Consider the following 13,407-nt stretch of genomic DNA (forward strand, 5'->3'; position numbering starts at 1 on the left):
TTTGCTTGGTGACACTACGCCCGAGCTGACCAAACGAGAGGGTTTACTTGCGCAACCATTCTTCTGATGCCTATCCTCCGAGCGTTAGTGCTACGTCTTATTCCAAAAGGATATAATCTTACGAATGATGGTAATTTTAATAAAAATGCTTGCCTAATTGGGCGGAATCATCTTGCAGAAATGCTTAAGAGTCTGTGGTTCGCAATCTTTTTAGTTAGGGCATGTGCCGGTGTAGCAAGGGGCTTTTCTTTGCTTGGTGACACTACGCCCGAGCTGACCAAACGAGAGGGTTTACTTGCGCAACCATTCTTCTGATGCCTATCCTCCGAGCGTTAGTGCTACGTCTTATTCCAAAAGGATATAATCTTACGAATGATGGTAATTTTAATAAAAATGCTTGCCTAATTGGGCGAAATCAACATGCAGAAACGCTTAAGAGTCAGTAGTTCTCAATCTTTTTAGTTAGGGCATGTGCCGGTGTAGCAAGGGGCTTTTCTTTGCTTGGTCACACTACGCCCGAGCTGACCAAACCAGAGGGTTTACTTGCGCAACCATTCTTCTGATGCCTATCCTCCGAGCGTTAGTGCTACGTCTTATTCCAAAAGGATATAATCTTACGAATGATGGTAATTTTAATAAAAATGCTTGCCTAATTGGGCGAAATCAACATGCAGAAACGCTTAAGAGTCAGTAGTTCTCAATCTTTTTAGTTAGGGAATGTTCCGGCGTTACAGGGGGCTTTTCTTTGCTTGGTGACACTACGCCCGAGCTGACCAAACGAGAGGGTTTACTTGCGCAACCATTCTTCTGATGCCTATCCTCCGAGCGTTAGTGCTACGTCTTATTCCAAAAGGATATAATCTTACGAATGATGGTAATTTTAATAAAAATGCTTGCCTAATTGGGCGAAATCAACATGCAGAAACGCTTAAGAGTCAGTAGTTCTCAATCTTTTTAGTTAGGGCATGTGCCGGTGTAGCAAGGGGCTTTTCTTTGCTTGGTGACACTACGCCCGAGCTGACCAAACGAGAGGGTTTACTTGCGCAACCATTCTTCTGATGCCTATCCTCCGAGCGTTAGTGCTACGTCTTATTCCAAAAGGATATAATCTTACGAATGATGGTAATTTTAATAAAAATGCTTGCCTAATTGGGCGGAATCATCTTGCAGAAATGCTTAAGAGTCCGTGGTTCGCAATCTTTTTAGTTAGGGCATGTGCCGGTGTAGCAAGGGGCTTTTCTTTGCTTGGTGACACTATGCCCGAGCTGACCAAACGAGAGGGTTTACCTGCGCAACCATTCTTCTGATGCCTATCCTCCGAGCGTTAGTGCTACGTCTTATTCCAAAAGGATATAATCTTACGAATGATGGTAATTTTAATAAAAATGCTTGCCTAATTGGGCGAAATCAACATGCAGAAACGCTTAAGAGTCAGTAGTTCTCAATCTTTTTAGTTAGGGAATGTTCCGGCGTGGCAGGGGGCTTTTCTTTGCTTGGTGACACTACGCCCGAGCATAACAAACGAGAGGGTTTACTTGCGCAACCATTCTTCTGATGCCTATCCTCCGAGCGTTAGTGCTACGTCTTATTCCAAAAGGATATAATCTTACGAGTGATGGTAATTTTAATAAAAATGCTTGCCTAATTGGGCGAAATCAACATGCAGAAACGCTTAAGAGTCAGTAGTTCTCAATCTTTTTAGTTAGGGAATGTTCCGGCGTTGCAGGGGGCTTTTCTTTGCTTGGTGACACTACGCCCGAGCTGACCAAACGAGAGGGTTTACTTGCGCAACCATTCTTCTGATGCCTATCCTCCGAGCGTTAGTGCTACGTCTTATTCCAAAAGGATATAATCTTACGAATGATGGTAATTTTAATAAAAATGCTTGCCTAATTGGGCGAAATCATCTTGCAGAAATGCTTAAGAGTCCGTGGTTCGCAATCTTTTTAGTTAGGGCATGTGCCGGCGTTGCAGGGGGCTTTTCTTTGAGCGGTGTCACTACGCCCGAGCTGACCAAAAGAGAGGGTTTACTTGCGCAACCATTCTTCTGATGCCTATCCTCCGAGCGTTAGTGCTACGTCTTATTCCAAAAGGATATAATCTTACGAATGATGGTAATTTTAATAAAAATGCTTGCCTAATTGGGCGAAATCAACATGCAGAAACGCTTAAGAGTCAGTAGTTCTCAATCATTTTAGTTAGGGCATGTGCCGGTGTAGCAAGGGGCTTTTCTTTGCTTGGTCACACTACGCCCGAGCTGACCAAACCAGAGGGTTTACTTGCGCAACCATTCTTCTGATGCCTATCCTCCGAGCGTTAGTGCTACGTCTTATTCCAAAAGGATATAATCTTACGAATGATGGTAATTTTAATAAAAATGCTTGCCTAATTGGGCGAAATCAACATGCAGAAACGCTTAAGAGTCAGTAGTTCTCAATCTTTTTAGTTAGGGCATGTGCCGGTGTAGCAAGGGGCTTTTCTTTGCTTGGTGACACTACGCCCGAGCTGATCAAACGAGAGGGTTTACTTGCGCAACCATTCTTCTGATGCCTATCCTCCGAGCGTTAGTGCTACGTCTTATTCCAAAAGGATATAATCTTACGAATGATGGTAATTTTAATAAAAATGCTTGCCTAATTGGGCGGAATCATCTTGCAGAAATGCTTAAGAGTCCGTGGTTCGCAATCTTTTTAGTTAGGGCATGTGCCGGTGTAGCAAGGGGCTTTTCTTTGCTTGGTGACACTACGCCCGAGCTGACCAAACGAGAGGGTTTACTTGCGCAACCATTCTTCTGATGCCTATCCTGCGAGCGTTAGTGCTACGTCTTATTCCAAAAGGATATAATCTTACGAATGATGGTAATTTTAATAAAAATGCTTGCCTAATTGGGCGAAATCAACATGCAGAAACGCTTAAGAGTCAGTAGTTCTCAATCTTTTTAGTTAGGGCATGTGCCGGTGTAGCAAGGGGCTTTTCTTTGCTTGGTGACACTACGCCCGAGCTGACCAAACGAGAGGGTTTACTTGCGCAACCATTCTTCTGATGCCTATCCTCCGAGCGTTAGTGCTACGTCTTATTCCAAAAGGATATAATCTTACGAATGATGGTAATTTTAATAAAAATGCTTGCCTAATTGGGCGAAATCAACATGCAGAAACGCTTAAGAGTCAGTAGTTCTCAATCTTTTTAGTTAGGGCATGTGCCGGTGTAGCAAGGGGCTTTTCTTTGCTTGGTGACACTACGCCCGAGCTGACCAAACGAGAGGGTTTACTTGCGCAACCATTCTTCTGATGCCTATCCTCCGAGCGTTAGTACTACGTCTTATTCCAAAAGGATATAATCTTACGAATGATGGTAATTGTAATAAAAATGCTTGCCTAATTGGGCGAAATCAACATGCAGAAACGCTTAAGAGTCAGTAGTTCTCAATCTTTTTAGTTAGGGCATGTGCCGGTGTAGCAAGGGGCTTTTCTTTGCTTGGTGACACTACGCCCGAGCTGACCAAACGAGAGGGTTTACTTGCGCAACCATTCTTCTGATGCCTATCCTCCGAGCGTTAGTGCTACGTCTTATTCCAAAAGGATATAATCTTACGAATGATGGTAATTTTAATAAAAATGCTTGCCTAATTGGGCGGAATCATCTTGCAGAAATGCTTAAGAGTCCGTGGTTCGCAATCTTTTTAGTTAGGGCATGTGCCGGTGTAGCAAGGGGCTTTTCTTTGCTTGGTGACACTACGCCCGAGCTGACCAAACGAGAGGGTTTACCTGCGCAACCATTCTTCGGATGCCTATCCTCCGAGCGTTAGTGCTACGTCTTATTCCAAAAGGATATAATCTTACGAATGATGGTAATTTTAATAAAAATGCTTGCCTAATTGGGCGAAATCAACATGCAGAAACGCTTAAGAGTCAGTAGTTCTCAATCTTTTTAGTTAGGGCATGTGCCGGTGTAGCAAGGGGCTTTTCTTTGCTTGGTGACACTACGCCCGAGCTGACCAAACGAGAGGGTTTACCTGCGCAACCATTCTTCTGATGCCTATCCTCCGAGCGTTAGTGCTACGTCTTATTCCAAAAGGATATAATCTTACGAATGATGGTAATTTTAATAAAAATGCTTGCCTAATTGGGCGGAATCATCTTGCAGAAATGCTTAAGAGTCCGTGGTTCGCAATCTTTTTAGTTAGGGCATGTGCCGGTGTAGCAAGGGGCTTTTCTTTGCTTGGTGACACTACGCCCGAGCTGACCAAACGAGAGGGTTTACCTGCGCAACCATTCTTCTGATGCCTATCCTCCGAGCGTTAGTGCTACGTCTTATTCCAAAAGGATATAATCTTACGAATGATGGTAATTTTAATACAAATGCTTGCCTAATTGGGCGAAATCAACATGCAGAAACGCTTAAGAGTCAGTAGTTCTCAATCTTTTTAGTTAGGGAATGTTCCGGCGTTGCAGGGGGCTTTTCTTTGAGCGGTGTCACTACGCCCGAGCATAACAAACGAGAGGGTTTACTTGCGCAACAATTCTTCTGAGGCCTTTCATCCGAGCGTTAGTGCCGTCTCTTATTCCAAAAGGAGAAAATCTTACAAATGATGGTAATATTAATAAAAATGCAAATCTAATTGGGATAAATCATCTTGCAGAAACGCTTAGGGTCCGTGGTTCTCAATGTTTTTAGTTAGGGAATCTCCCGGCGTTGCAGGGGGCTTTTCTTTGCTTGGTGACACTACGCCCGAGCTGAACAAACGAGAGGGTTTTCTTGTGTAACCATTCTTCTGATGCCTGTCCTCCGAGCGTTAGTGCTGCGTCTTATTGCAAAAGGAGATAATCTTAAAAACGATGGTAATTTTAATAAGATGTGTTACTCGAATTGGGCGAAATCATCTTGCAGAAATCCTTAAGGGTGCGTGGTTCTCAATCTTTCTAATTAAGGGATGTCCCGCTGTAGCAAGGGGCTTTTCTTTCGCCGTGACACAACGTCCGATGTCAAGAAACGAGAGGGTTTACTTGCGCAACCATTCTTCTGATCCCTAGCCTCCGTGTGTTAGTGCTGCGTCTTATTCCAAAAGGAGATAATCTTAAAAACGATGGTAATTTCAATAAAAATGTTACTCTAATTGGGCGAAATCATCTTGCAGAAGTGCTTAAGGGTACGCGGTTCTCAATCTTTTTAATTAAGGGATGTCCCGGTGTAGCATGGGGCTTTTCTTTCGCCGTGACACTACGCCTGATATCAACAAACGAGAGGGTTTACTTTTATTTATTTATTTATTTATTTATTTCAGATACCCTCATGGCCCACAGGGCATTATTGAGGGGAGTGGTACACACATTGCAATAAATTTGTACAGAAGGAGACAACGCATATATATAAAACATATATATACCGGAACAAATACATAATTCACAACCCGGAACATGAAGCGAGTTCGAAATTATACAATTTCCAAGAAACGCTAAATCACGCACATAAAAGTTGAAAATTGCAAAACACCACCATTAGCGCAAACATGAACACAGCAAATCTGGGGGGAAAATACAGAAGGATGGGCATGATAACGAGAAAAATGGAAATGGAACCAAAGCTATGGCAAGCAATAATGTGTTGATAATTTCTTCTTAAATTCATCAAAATCTTTCGAAAGTTCAATATCCCATGGTAGCAGGTTCCAGTCCAACGATGTTTTTGGAATGAAAGAGTTCCTGCAGGATGTTGCGCAACCATTCTTCTAATCCCTAGCCTCCGAGCGTTAGTGCTGCGTCTTATTCCAAAAGGAGATAATCTTTAAAATGATGGTAATTTTAATAAAAATGTTACGCTAATTGGACGAAATCATCTTGCAGAAGTGCTTAAGGGTCCGCGGTTCTCAATCTTTTTAATTAGGGGATGTCCCGGTGTAGCAAGGGGCTTTCGCCGTGACACTACGCCCGATCTCAACAAACGAGAGTGTTTTCTTGTGCAACCATTCTTCTGCTGCCTGTCCTCCCAGCGTTAGTGCTGCGTCTTATTCCAAAAGGAGATAATCTTAAAAATGATGGTTGTGTTAACAAAAATGCTATTCTAAGTGGGCGAAATCATCTTGCAGAAATGCTTAAGAGTCTGCGGTTCTCAATCTTTTTAATTAGGGTATGTCTTGGTGTAGCAAGGGGCTTTTCTTTCGCCGTGACACTACGCCCGATCTCAACAAACGAGAGGGTTGACTTGCGCAACCATTCTTCTGATCCCTATTCTCAGAGCGTTAGTGCTGCGTCTTATTCCAAAAGGAGATAATCTTAAAAATGATGGTTGTGTTAATAAAAATGCTATTCTAAGTGGGCGAAATCATCTTGCAGAAGTGCTTAAGGGTCCGCGGTTCTCAATCGTTTTAATTAGGGGATGTCCCGGTGTAGCAAGGGGCTTTTCTTTCGCCGTGACACTACTCCCGATCTCAACAAACGGGAGGGTTTACTTGCGCAACTATTCTTCTGATGCCTGTCCTCCGAGCGTTAGTGCTGCGTCTTATTCCAAAAGGAGATAATCTTAAAATGATGGTAATTTTAATAAAAATGCTAGGCTAAGTGGGCGAAATCATCTTGCAGAAATGCTTAAGAGTCCGCGGTTCTCAATTGTTTTTTAATTAGGGTATTTCCAGGTGTAGCAAGGGGCTTTTCTTTCGCAGTTACACTACGCCCGATCTTAGCAAGCGAGAGGGTTTACTAGCGCAACCATTCTTCTGATGCCTATTCTCAGAGCGTTAATGCTGCGTCTTATTCCAAAAGGAGATAATCCTAAAAATTATGGTAATTTTAATAAAAATTCTAGTCTAAGTGGGCGAAATCATCTTGCAGAAATGCTTAACAGTCCGCGGTTCTCAATTGTTTTTTAATTAGGGTATTTCCAGGTGTAGCAAGGGGCTTTTCTTTCGCAGTTACACTACGCCCGATCTCAACAAACGAGAGGGTTGACTTGCGCAACCATTCTTCTGATGCCTATTCTCAGAGCGTTAGTGCTGCGTCTTATTCCAAAAGGAGATAATCCTAAAAATAATGGTAATTTTAATAAAAATTCTAGTCTAATTGGGCGAAATCATCTTGCAGAAATGCTTAACAGTCCGCGGTTGACAATGTCTTTAATGATGGTATGTCCCGGTGTAGCAAGGGGCTTTTGTTTCGCCGTGACACTGCGCCCGATCTCAACAAAAGAGTGGGTTTACTTGCGGAACCATTCTTCTGATGCCTGTCTTCCGAGCGTTAGTGCTGCGTCTTATTCCAAAAGGAGATAATCCTAAATGTAATGGTATTGTTAGTAAAAATGCTAGTCTAAGTGGGTGAAATCATCTTGCAAAAATGCTTAAGAGTCCGCGGTTCTCAATCTTTTTAATTAGGGGATGTCCCGGTGTTGCAAGGGGCTTTTCTTTCGCCGTGGCACTACCCCCGATCTCAACAAACGTGAGGGTTTACTTGCGGAACCATTTTTCTGATGCCTCTCCTCCGAGCGTTAGTGCTGCGTCTTATTCCAAAAGGAGATAGTCTTAAAAATGATGGTTATGTTAATAAAAATGCTAGTCTATGTGGGCGAAATCATCTTGCAGAAATGCTTAAGGGTACGCGGTTCTCAATCTTTTTAATTAGGGGATGTCCTGGTGTAGCAAGGGGCTTTTCTTTCGCCGTGACACTACGCCCGATCTCAACAAACGGGAGGGTTTACTTGCGGAACCATTCTTCCGATGCCTCTCGTCCGAGCGTTAGTGCTGCGTCTTATTCCAAAAGGAGATAGTCTTAAAAATGATGGTTATGTTAATAAAAATGCTAGTCTATGTGGGCGAAATCATCTTGCAGAAATGCTGAAGAGTCCGCGGCTCTCAATCTTTTTAATTAGGGGATGTACCCGTGTTGCAAGGGGCTTTTCTTTCGCCGTGACACTACGCCCGACCTCAACAAACGAGAGGATTTTCTTGCGGAACCATTCTTCTGATGCCTGTCCTCCGAGCGTTAGTGCTGCGTCTTATTCCAAAAGGAGATGATCTTAAGAATTTATTTATTTATTCAAATACCCGAAAGGCCCTCTTGGAGAGGGTATTACATAGGGGGGGCTCACGAAACACACTAATAAGAATATGGAAAAAAATAGTAAGAATAAACAATTCAGCAAAGATAGTAAGAACACCACAAAATACTCATACACCAATATTGGAAGTGGATTAAAGTTCGAAATAAAGATAAGAATGAGGTGTGAAAATTGAAACATTGGGGGTTCAAGGATAACACAAAAAGAAAAAAAAACTGCAATACGATGTCAAACAAGATGCAAAGGTAATAAATTAGCCCTGAAAAAAAAATAGCTAACACCAAAGACGCACAGAGACGTCAAATTCTGATATGAGTCCACGGCATTTGATGAAATTGATCGGTGTTAACTTCAGTGGCAATATCAGATGGTAGGTTATTCCAGTCAGCTATGGTTTTGGGGATGAATGATTGTGCGTAATGGGCCGAGTGGCAAGCTGGGCGTTTGACTTTGCAGGGGTGATCACGGCGAGGAAAAATGACAGGGGGTGACTGAAAGAGGTCGTCGCGCAAACGATCATGATGATAAAGTTTGTGAAAGAGAGATAGGCGGGCGTGTTTCCGTCGTAGTGATAGCGGAGGCAGTTCGGCACGAATTTTTAAAGATGTAACACTGGAATACGGAGAAAAATCTGAAAAAATGAAGCGAGCAGCACGGCTTTGCAGGGATTCAATGTTACGTATAATGTAGTCTTGGCTCGGGTCCCAGATGGCACATGCATATTCAATTTCGGGCCTGATTAACGTGGTGTACGCGAGTTTCTTTAGGTGTGAAGGCGCTTGCTTTAGTCTGTGTTTCATGATTCCGAAAATACGGTTAGCAGATGCAAGAGTAACGTTGATGTGATGGTGCCATGTTAGATCCGATTGCAAGTTGATTCCTAAGTATTTGTACGTGGTAGTAAGTTCAACAACATTGTTACCTATAAAGTATGAAGTTGGAATACGGGAATAGGAGTGCGTAAATGATATGCACTTAGTTTTAGTATGATTTAGGGTCATTTGCCAGTCTGAACGCCATCTGTTTATTGCATTGAGGTCTGACTGCAATGCTTGATGGTCAATGTGAGTAGAAATGGTGCGGTAAATTACGCAATCACCGACGAACAGTCTTACTCTGGACGACATGCAGTTAGGCAAGTCATTAATGTAAATTAGAAAAAGCAAAGGGCCAAGCACACTCCTTTGTGGAACGCCGAACGTGACAGGAATAAAAGGGGAGTTGCAATGATTAATATTTGTGAATTGAGTTCGAAATGACAAGAAACCTTTTATCCATGCAATGACTTGTGCGTCAATGTTAAATTGTTTAAGTTTCTGTAGTAGCCTGTGGTGAGGAACGCGGTCAAAAGCTTTGGAAAAATCTAAGAATATCGCGTCGACTTGGTTGCCAGCATCAATACATGTAAGCAAGTCATTAGTAAACCCTGCAAGTTGCCCATCGCATGAATATCCCTTGCGAAAGCCGTGCTGGTATTTGAAGATTATGTTATGTTCTTCTAAGTATTTTATGATTTGATAATGTATGATATGTTCGAGTAGTTTGCAAACGGTGCTAGTTATTGAAATAGGCCGGTAGTTAAGCGGTAATGAGCGATCGCCAGATTTAAGAATTGGTATGACCTTGGCTGTACGCCAGTCATTAGGAATTTGGCCGGATGACAGTGACTGTGAAAAAAACATTACCGACGATTACGTTACTTCCTAATGCGAAATTTGAGCGCAGCAAATAAGCTGTTTCACCTTTTCGATAGATTGAGGCAAAGAAATCGAGCAACACATGTATGCGCTATCACAGAATTTTTTTTTATATTTCCCGTACTCCTGGATCATCTCGACGGCGGCGACGGTAAGCTTCTGCTTCGGCGGCACGCACCTCTGGATTCTGACGGCGACGGCGCTGGGCCTCTGCTCTGGCAACTCGTTTAGCAGCAGCAGCAGCAGCAGCAGCAGACGGAGGACTTCCATCGGTCGTCTCGCTCATGGCTCAGAAAGAACTGGCAGATAATTTCGCAGTGGCGAACGGCAGCGGCAATTTCGGCTCGGGCGGTGCACATATACAGATCCGCCGCCACCGATCTGGCTCTCTGATTGCCACCGCACAGGGGTTGCATTGGAGGAGGAGCGAAGAAAGGAATTAAGTTCGAGCCGGCGCTTTGACAACCGGAGACTCGCAGGAAGAGGGGGGAGGGAGGCGGCGTGTACACCCAGCGGCAAACGATGGGGGCAGAAGCGCGCGCAGCAAGCGGACAACACGATAAAGGGAGGAGGGAAGAGATAGCAGCGACTGACTGATGCCGCTGACGCCGATAGTGAGTCAACCCCAGCTGCGGAGTTGGTTTCAGGGACAACGCCGCCGATGCCGACACAAACAATATGATACCCTCGCTTCCGCAGCGCTAAGAACCAGGTCTAGCCGTGGGAAGGTGGTCACGTATTCGTCGACGTGCCGGGGCCTACGTGAAATAACCGGCGCGTCGGCAACTGAAGAGCACCCTATCCGCCACACAAGAACAGGGGGGGGGGACCCTTTCCTCCTCTTTCTGCATGGCGGCGACGGTGTTCTATGCAGTCACGTTATCTTGACTCTCTAGCGGCGTCAGCGGCATCCAGCGGTATCAGTCGGTCGCTGCTAGCGCTGGGGGGATGAAAGGGGGGCGGAGCTGGTTACGAGGCCGACGACGACGCGAAACCCAGGAACGGACGCCAAAGAGCTGCGCTCTAAAATTACCGACGATTACGTTACTTCCTAATGCGAAATTTGAGCGCAGCAAATAAGCTGTTTCACCTTTTCGATAGATTGAGGCAAAGAAATCGAGCAACACATGTATGCGCTATCACAGAATTTTTTTTTTATATTTCCCGTACTCCTGGATCATCTCGACGGCGGCGACGGTAAGCTTCTGCTTCGGCGGCACGCACCTCTGGATTCTGACGGCGACGGCGCTGGGCCTCTGCTCTGGCAGCTCGTTTAGCAGCAGCAGCAGCAGCAGCAGCAGCAGACGGAGGACTTCCATCGGTCGTCTCGCTCATGGCTCAGAAAGAACTGGCAGATAATTTCGCAGTGGCGAACGGCAGCGGCAATTTCGGCTCGGGCGGTGCACATATACAGATCCGCCGCCACCGATCTGGCTCTCTGATTGCCACCGCACAGGGGTTGCATTGGAGGAGGAGCGAAGAAAGGAATTAAGTTCGAGCCGGCGCTTTGACAACCGGAGACTCGCAGGAAGAGGGGGGAGGGAGGCGGCGTGTACACCCAGCGGCAAACGATGGGGGCAGAAGCGCGCGCAGCAAGCGGACAACACGATAAAGGGAGGAGGGAAGAGATAGCAGCGACTGACTGATGCCGCTGACGCCGATAGTGAGTCAACCCCAGCTGCGGAGTTGGTTTCAGGGACAACGCCGCCGATGCCGACACTAACAATATGATACCCTCGCTTCCGCAGCGCTAAGAACCAGGTCTAGCCGTGGGAAGGTGGTCACGTATTCGTCGACGTGCCGGGGCCTACGTGAAATAACCGGCGCGTCGGCAACTGAAGAGCACCCTATCCGCCACACAAGAACAGGGGGGGGGGGACCCTTTCCTCCTCTTTCTGCATGGCGGCGACGGTGTTCTATGCAGTCACGTTATCTTGACTCTCTAGCGGCGTCAGCGGCATCCAGCGGTATCAGTCGGTCGCTGCTAGCGCTGGGGGGATGAAAGGGGGGCGGAGCTGGTTACGAGGCCGACGACGACGCGAAACCCAGGAACGCGAGACGCCTAATTGCATCGCACACTAAGTCAAGCTTCTCCTCCTGCGCCTTTGTCATCGGACCAGGGTTCGACTCAATATCACCACCTAAGAGCAAACGACGCCACAGGTACAAAGCTGCGGAACGTAAACGCTTGCAACAATCGGGTGGCCACGACACCGCAACAAGACATTGATATCACGAAAGGCGTAGGAATCGTGGTAGCTAACCTGTACAAATGCAAACGGTGAGAACAGCATCGCAACTGCGGTGGCGTGGCCCGACGTGTCGAAAATGTTGGCGCCCTTTTCACACTGCGGATCAGCTGACAATGTTCCATGTTGCCAAACGAAGGGTGCTTCCGTGTCCAGAAGTGGTGGTGTAGGTAGCGGCCGGCTCGAGGATAGGACGCACTGTTCCATTCCAAGGGCGGCGGTCCTAGTGGATGCGTCAGCACACCATCCGTCCTTTATCTTGAAGAGCCGAGTCGAAGCAATAGGCGTCAGCAGACCAAGCCCAATCACCAGCACCACTACAAATGCAAACGGTGAGAACAGCATCGCAACTGCGGTGGCGTGGCCCCCGTCAAACTACCATCATCTAATGATGGTAGTTTTCATCAAAATGCTATTCTAAGTAGGCGAAATCATCTTGCGGAAATGCTTAAGAGTCCGCAGTTCTCAACCTCTTGAATTAGGGTATGTCCCGGTGTAGCAAGGGGCTTTTATTTCGCCGTGACACCACCCCCGATCTCAACAAAGGAGAGGGTTTACTTGCGGAACCATTCTCCTGATGCCTGTCCTCCGAGCGTTAGTGCTGCGTCTTGTTCCAAAAGGAGATAATCTTAAAAATGATGGTAATTTTAATAAAAATGTTACTCTATTTGGGCGAAATCTTCTTGCAGAAATGCTTAAGGGTCCGCGGTTCTCAATCTTTTTAATTAGGGGATGTCCCGGTGTAGCAAGGGGCTTTTCTTTCGCCGTGACACTACGCCCGATCTCAACAACGAGAGGGTTTACTTGCGGAACCATTCTTTTGATGCCTGTCCTCCGAGCGTTAGTGCTGCTTCTTATTCCAAAAGCAGATAAGCTTAAAAATAATGGTAGTGTTGATAAAATGATAGTCTATGTGGGCGAAACCATCTTGCAGAAATGCTTAAGAGTCCGCGGTTCTCAATCTTCTTAATTAGGGGATGTCCCGGTGTTGAAAGAGGCTTTTCTTTCGCCGTGACACCACCCCCGATCTAAACAAACGAGAGGGTTTTCTTGCGGAACCATTCTTCTGATGCCTGTCCTCCGAGCGTTAGTGCTGCGTATATTCCAAAAGGAGATAATCTTACAAATGATGGTAATTTTAATAAAAATGCTAGTCTAAGTGGGTGAAATCATCTTGCAGAAATGGTTAAGAGTCCGCGGTTCTCAATCTTTTTAATTAGGGTATGTCGCGGTGTAGCAAGGGGGCTTTTCTTTCGCCGTGACACTTCGCCCGATCTCAACAAATGAGAGGGTTTTCTTGCGGAACCATTCTTCTGATGCCTGTCCTCCGAGCGTTAGTGCTGCGTCTTATTCCAAAAGGAGTTAATCTTAAAAATGATGGTAGTTTTCATAAAAATGCTATTCTAAGTAGGCGA

At 45.5% G+C, this 13,407-nt stretch overlaps 1 protein-coding gene across 18 annotated transcripts in view; it reads left to right on the plus strand.

The window, feature by feature from the left end:
- LOC142566355 (peptide transporter family 1-like) overlaps positions 1–13,407 on the plus strand; it is a 732,761-nt gene that overhangs the window by 51,124 nt on the left and 668,230 nt on the right. For 2 of the 18 annotated variants that reach the window (XM_075677282.1, XM_075677287.1), the window contains exon 3: positions 7,364–7,427. The exons of the other annotated variants lie outside the window; for them this stretch is intronic. In XM_075677282.1, coding sequence (XP_075533397.1) covers positions 7,364–7,427 — 64 coding nt within the window. The remainder of the gene's footprint in view (positions 1–7,363; positions 7,428–13,407) is intronic. 18 annotated transcript variants of the gene reach the window in all.

Source organism: Dermacentor variabilis, unplaced genomic scaffold (assembly GCF_050947875.1).
Source record: "Dermacentor variabilis isolate Ectoservices unplaced genomic scaffold, ASM5094787v1 scaffold_12, whole genome shotgun sequence".
Taxonomy (NCBI): domain Eukaryota; kingdom Metazoa; phylum Arthropoda; class Arachnida; order Ixodida; family Ixodidae; genus Dermacentor; species Dermacentor variabilis.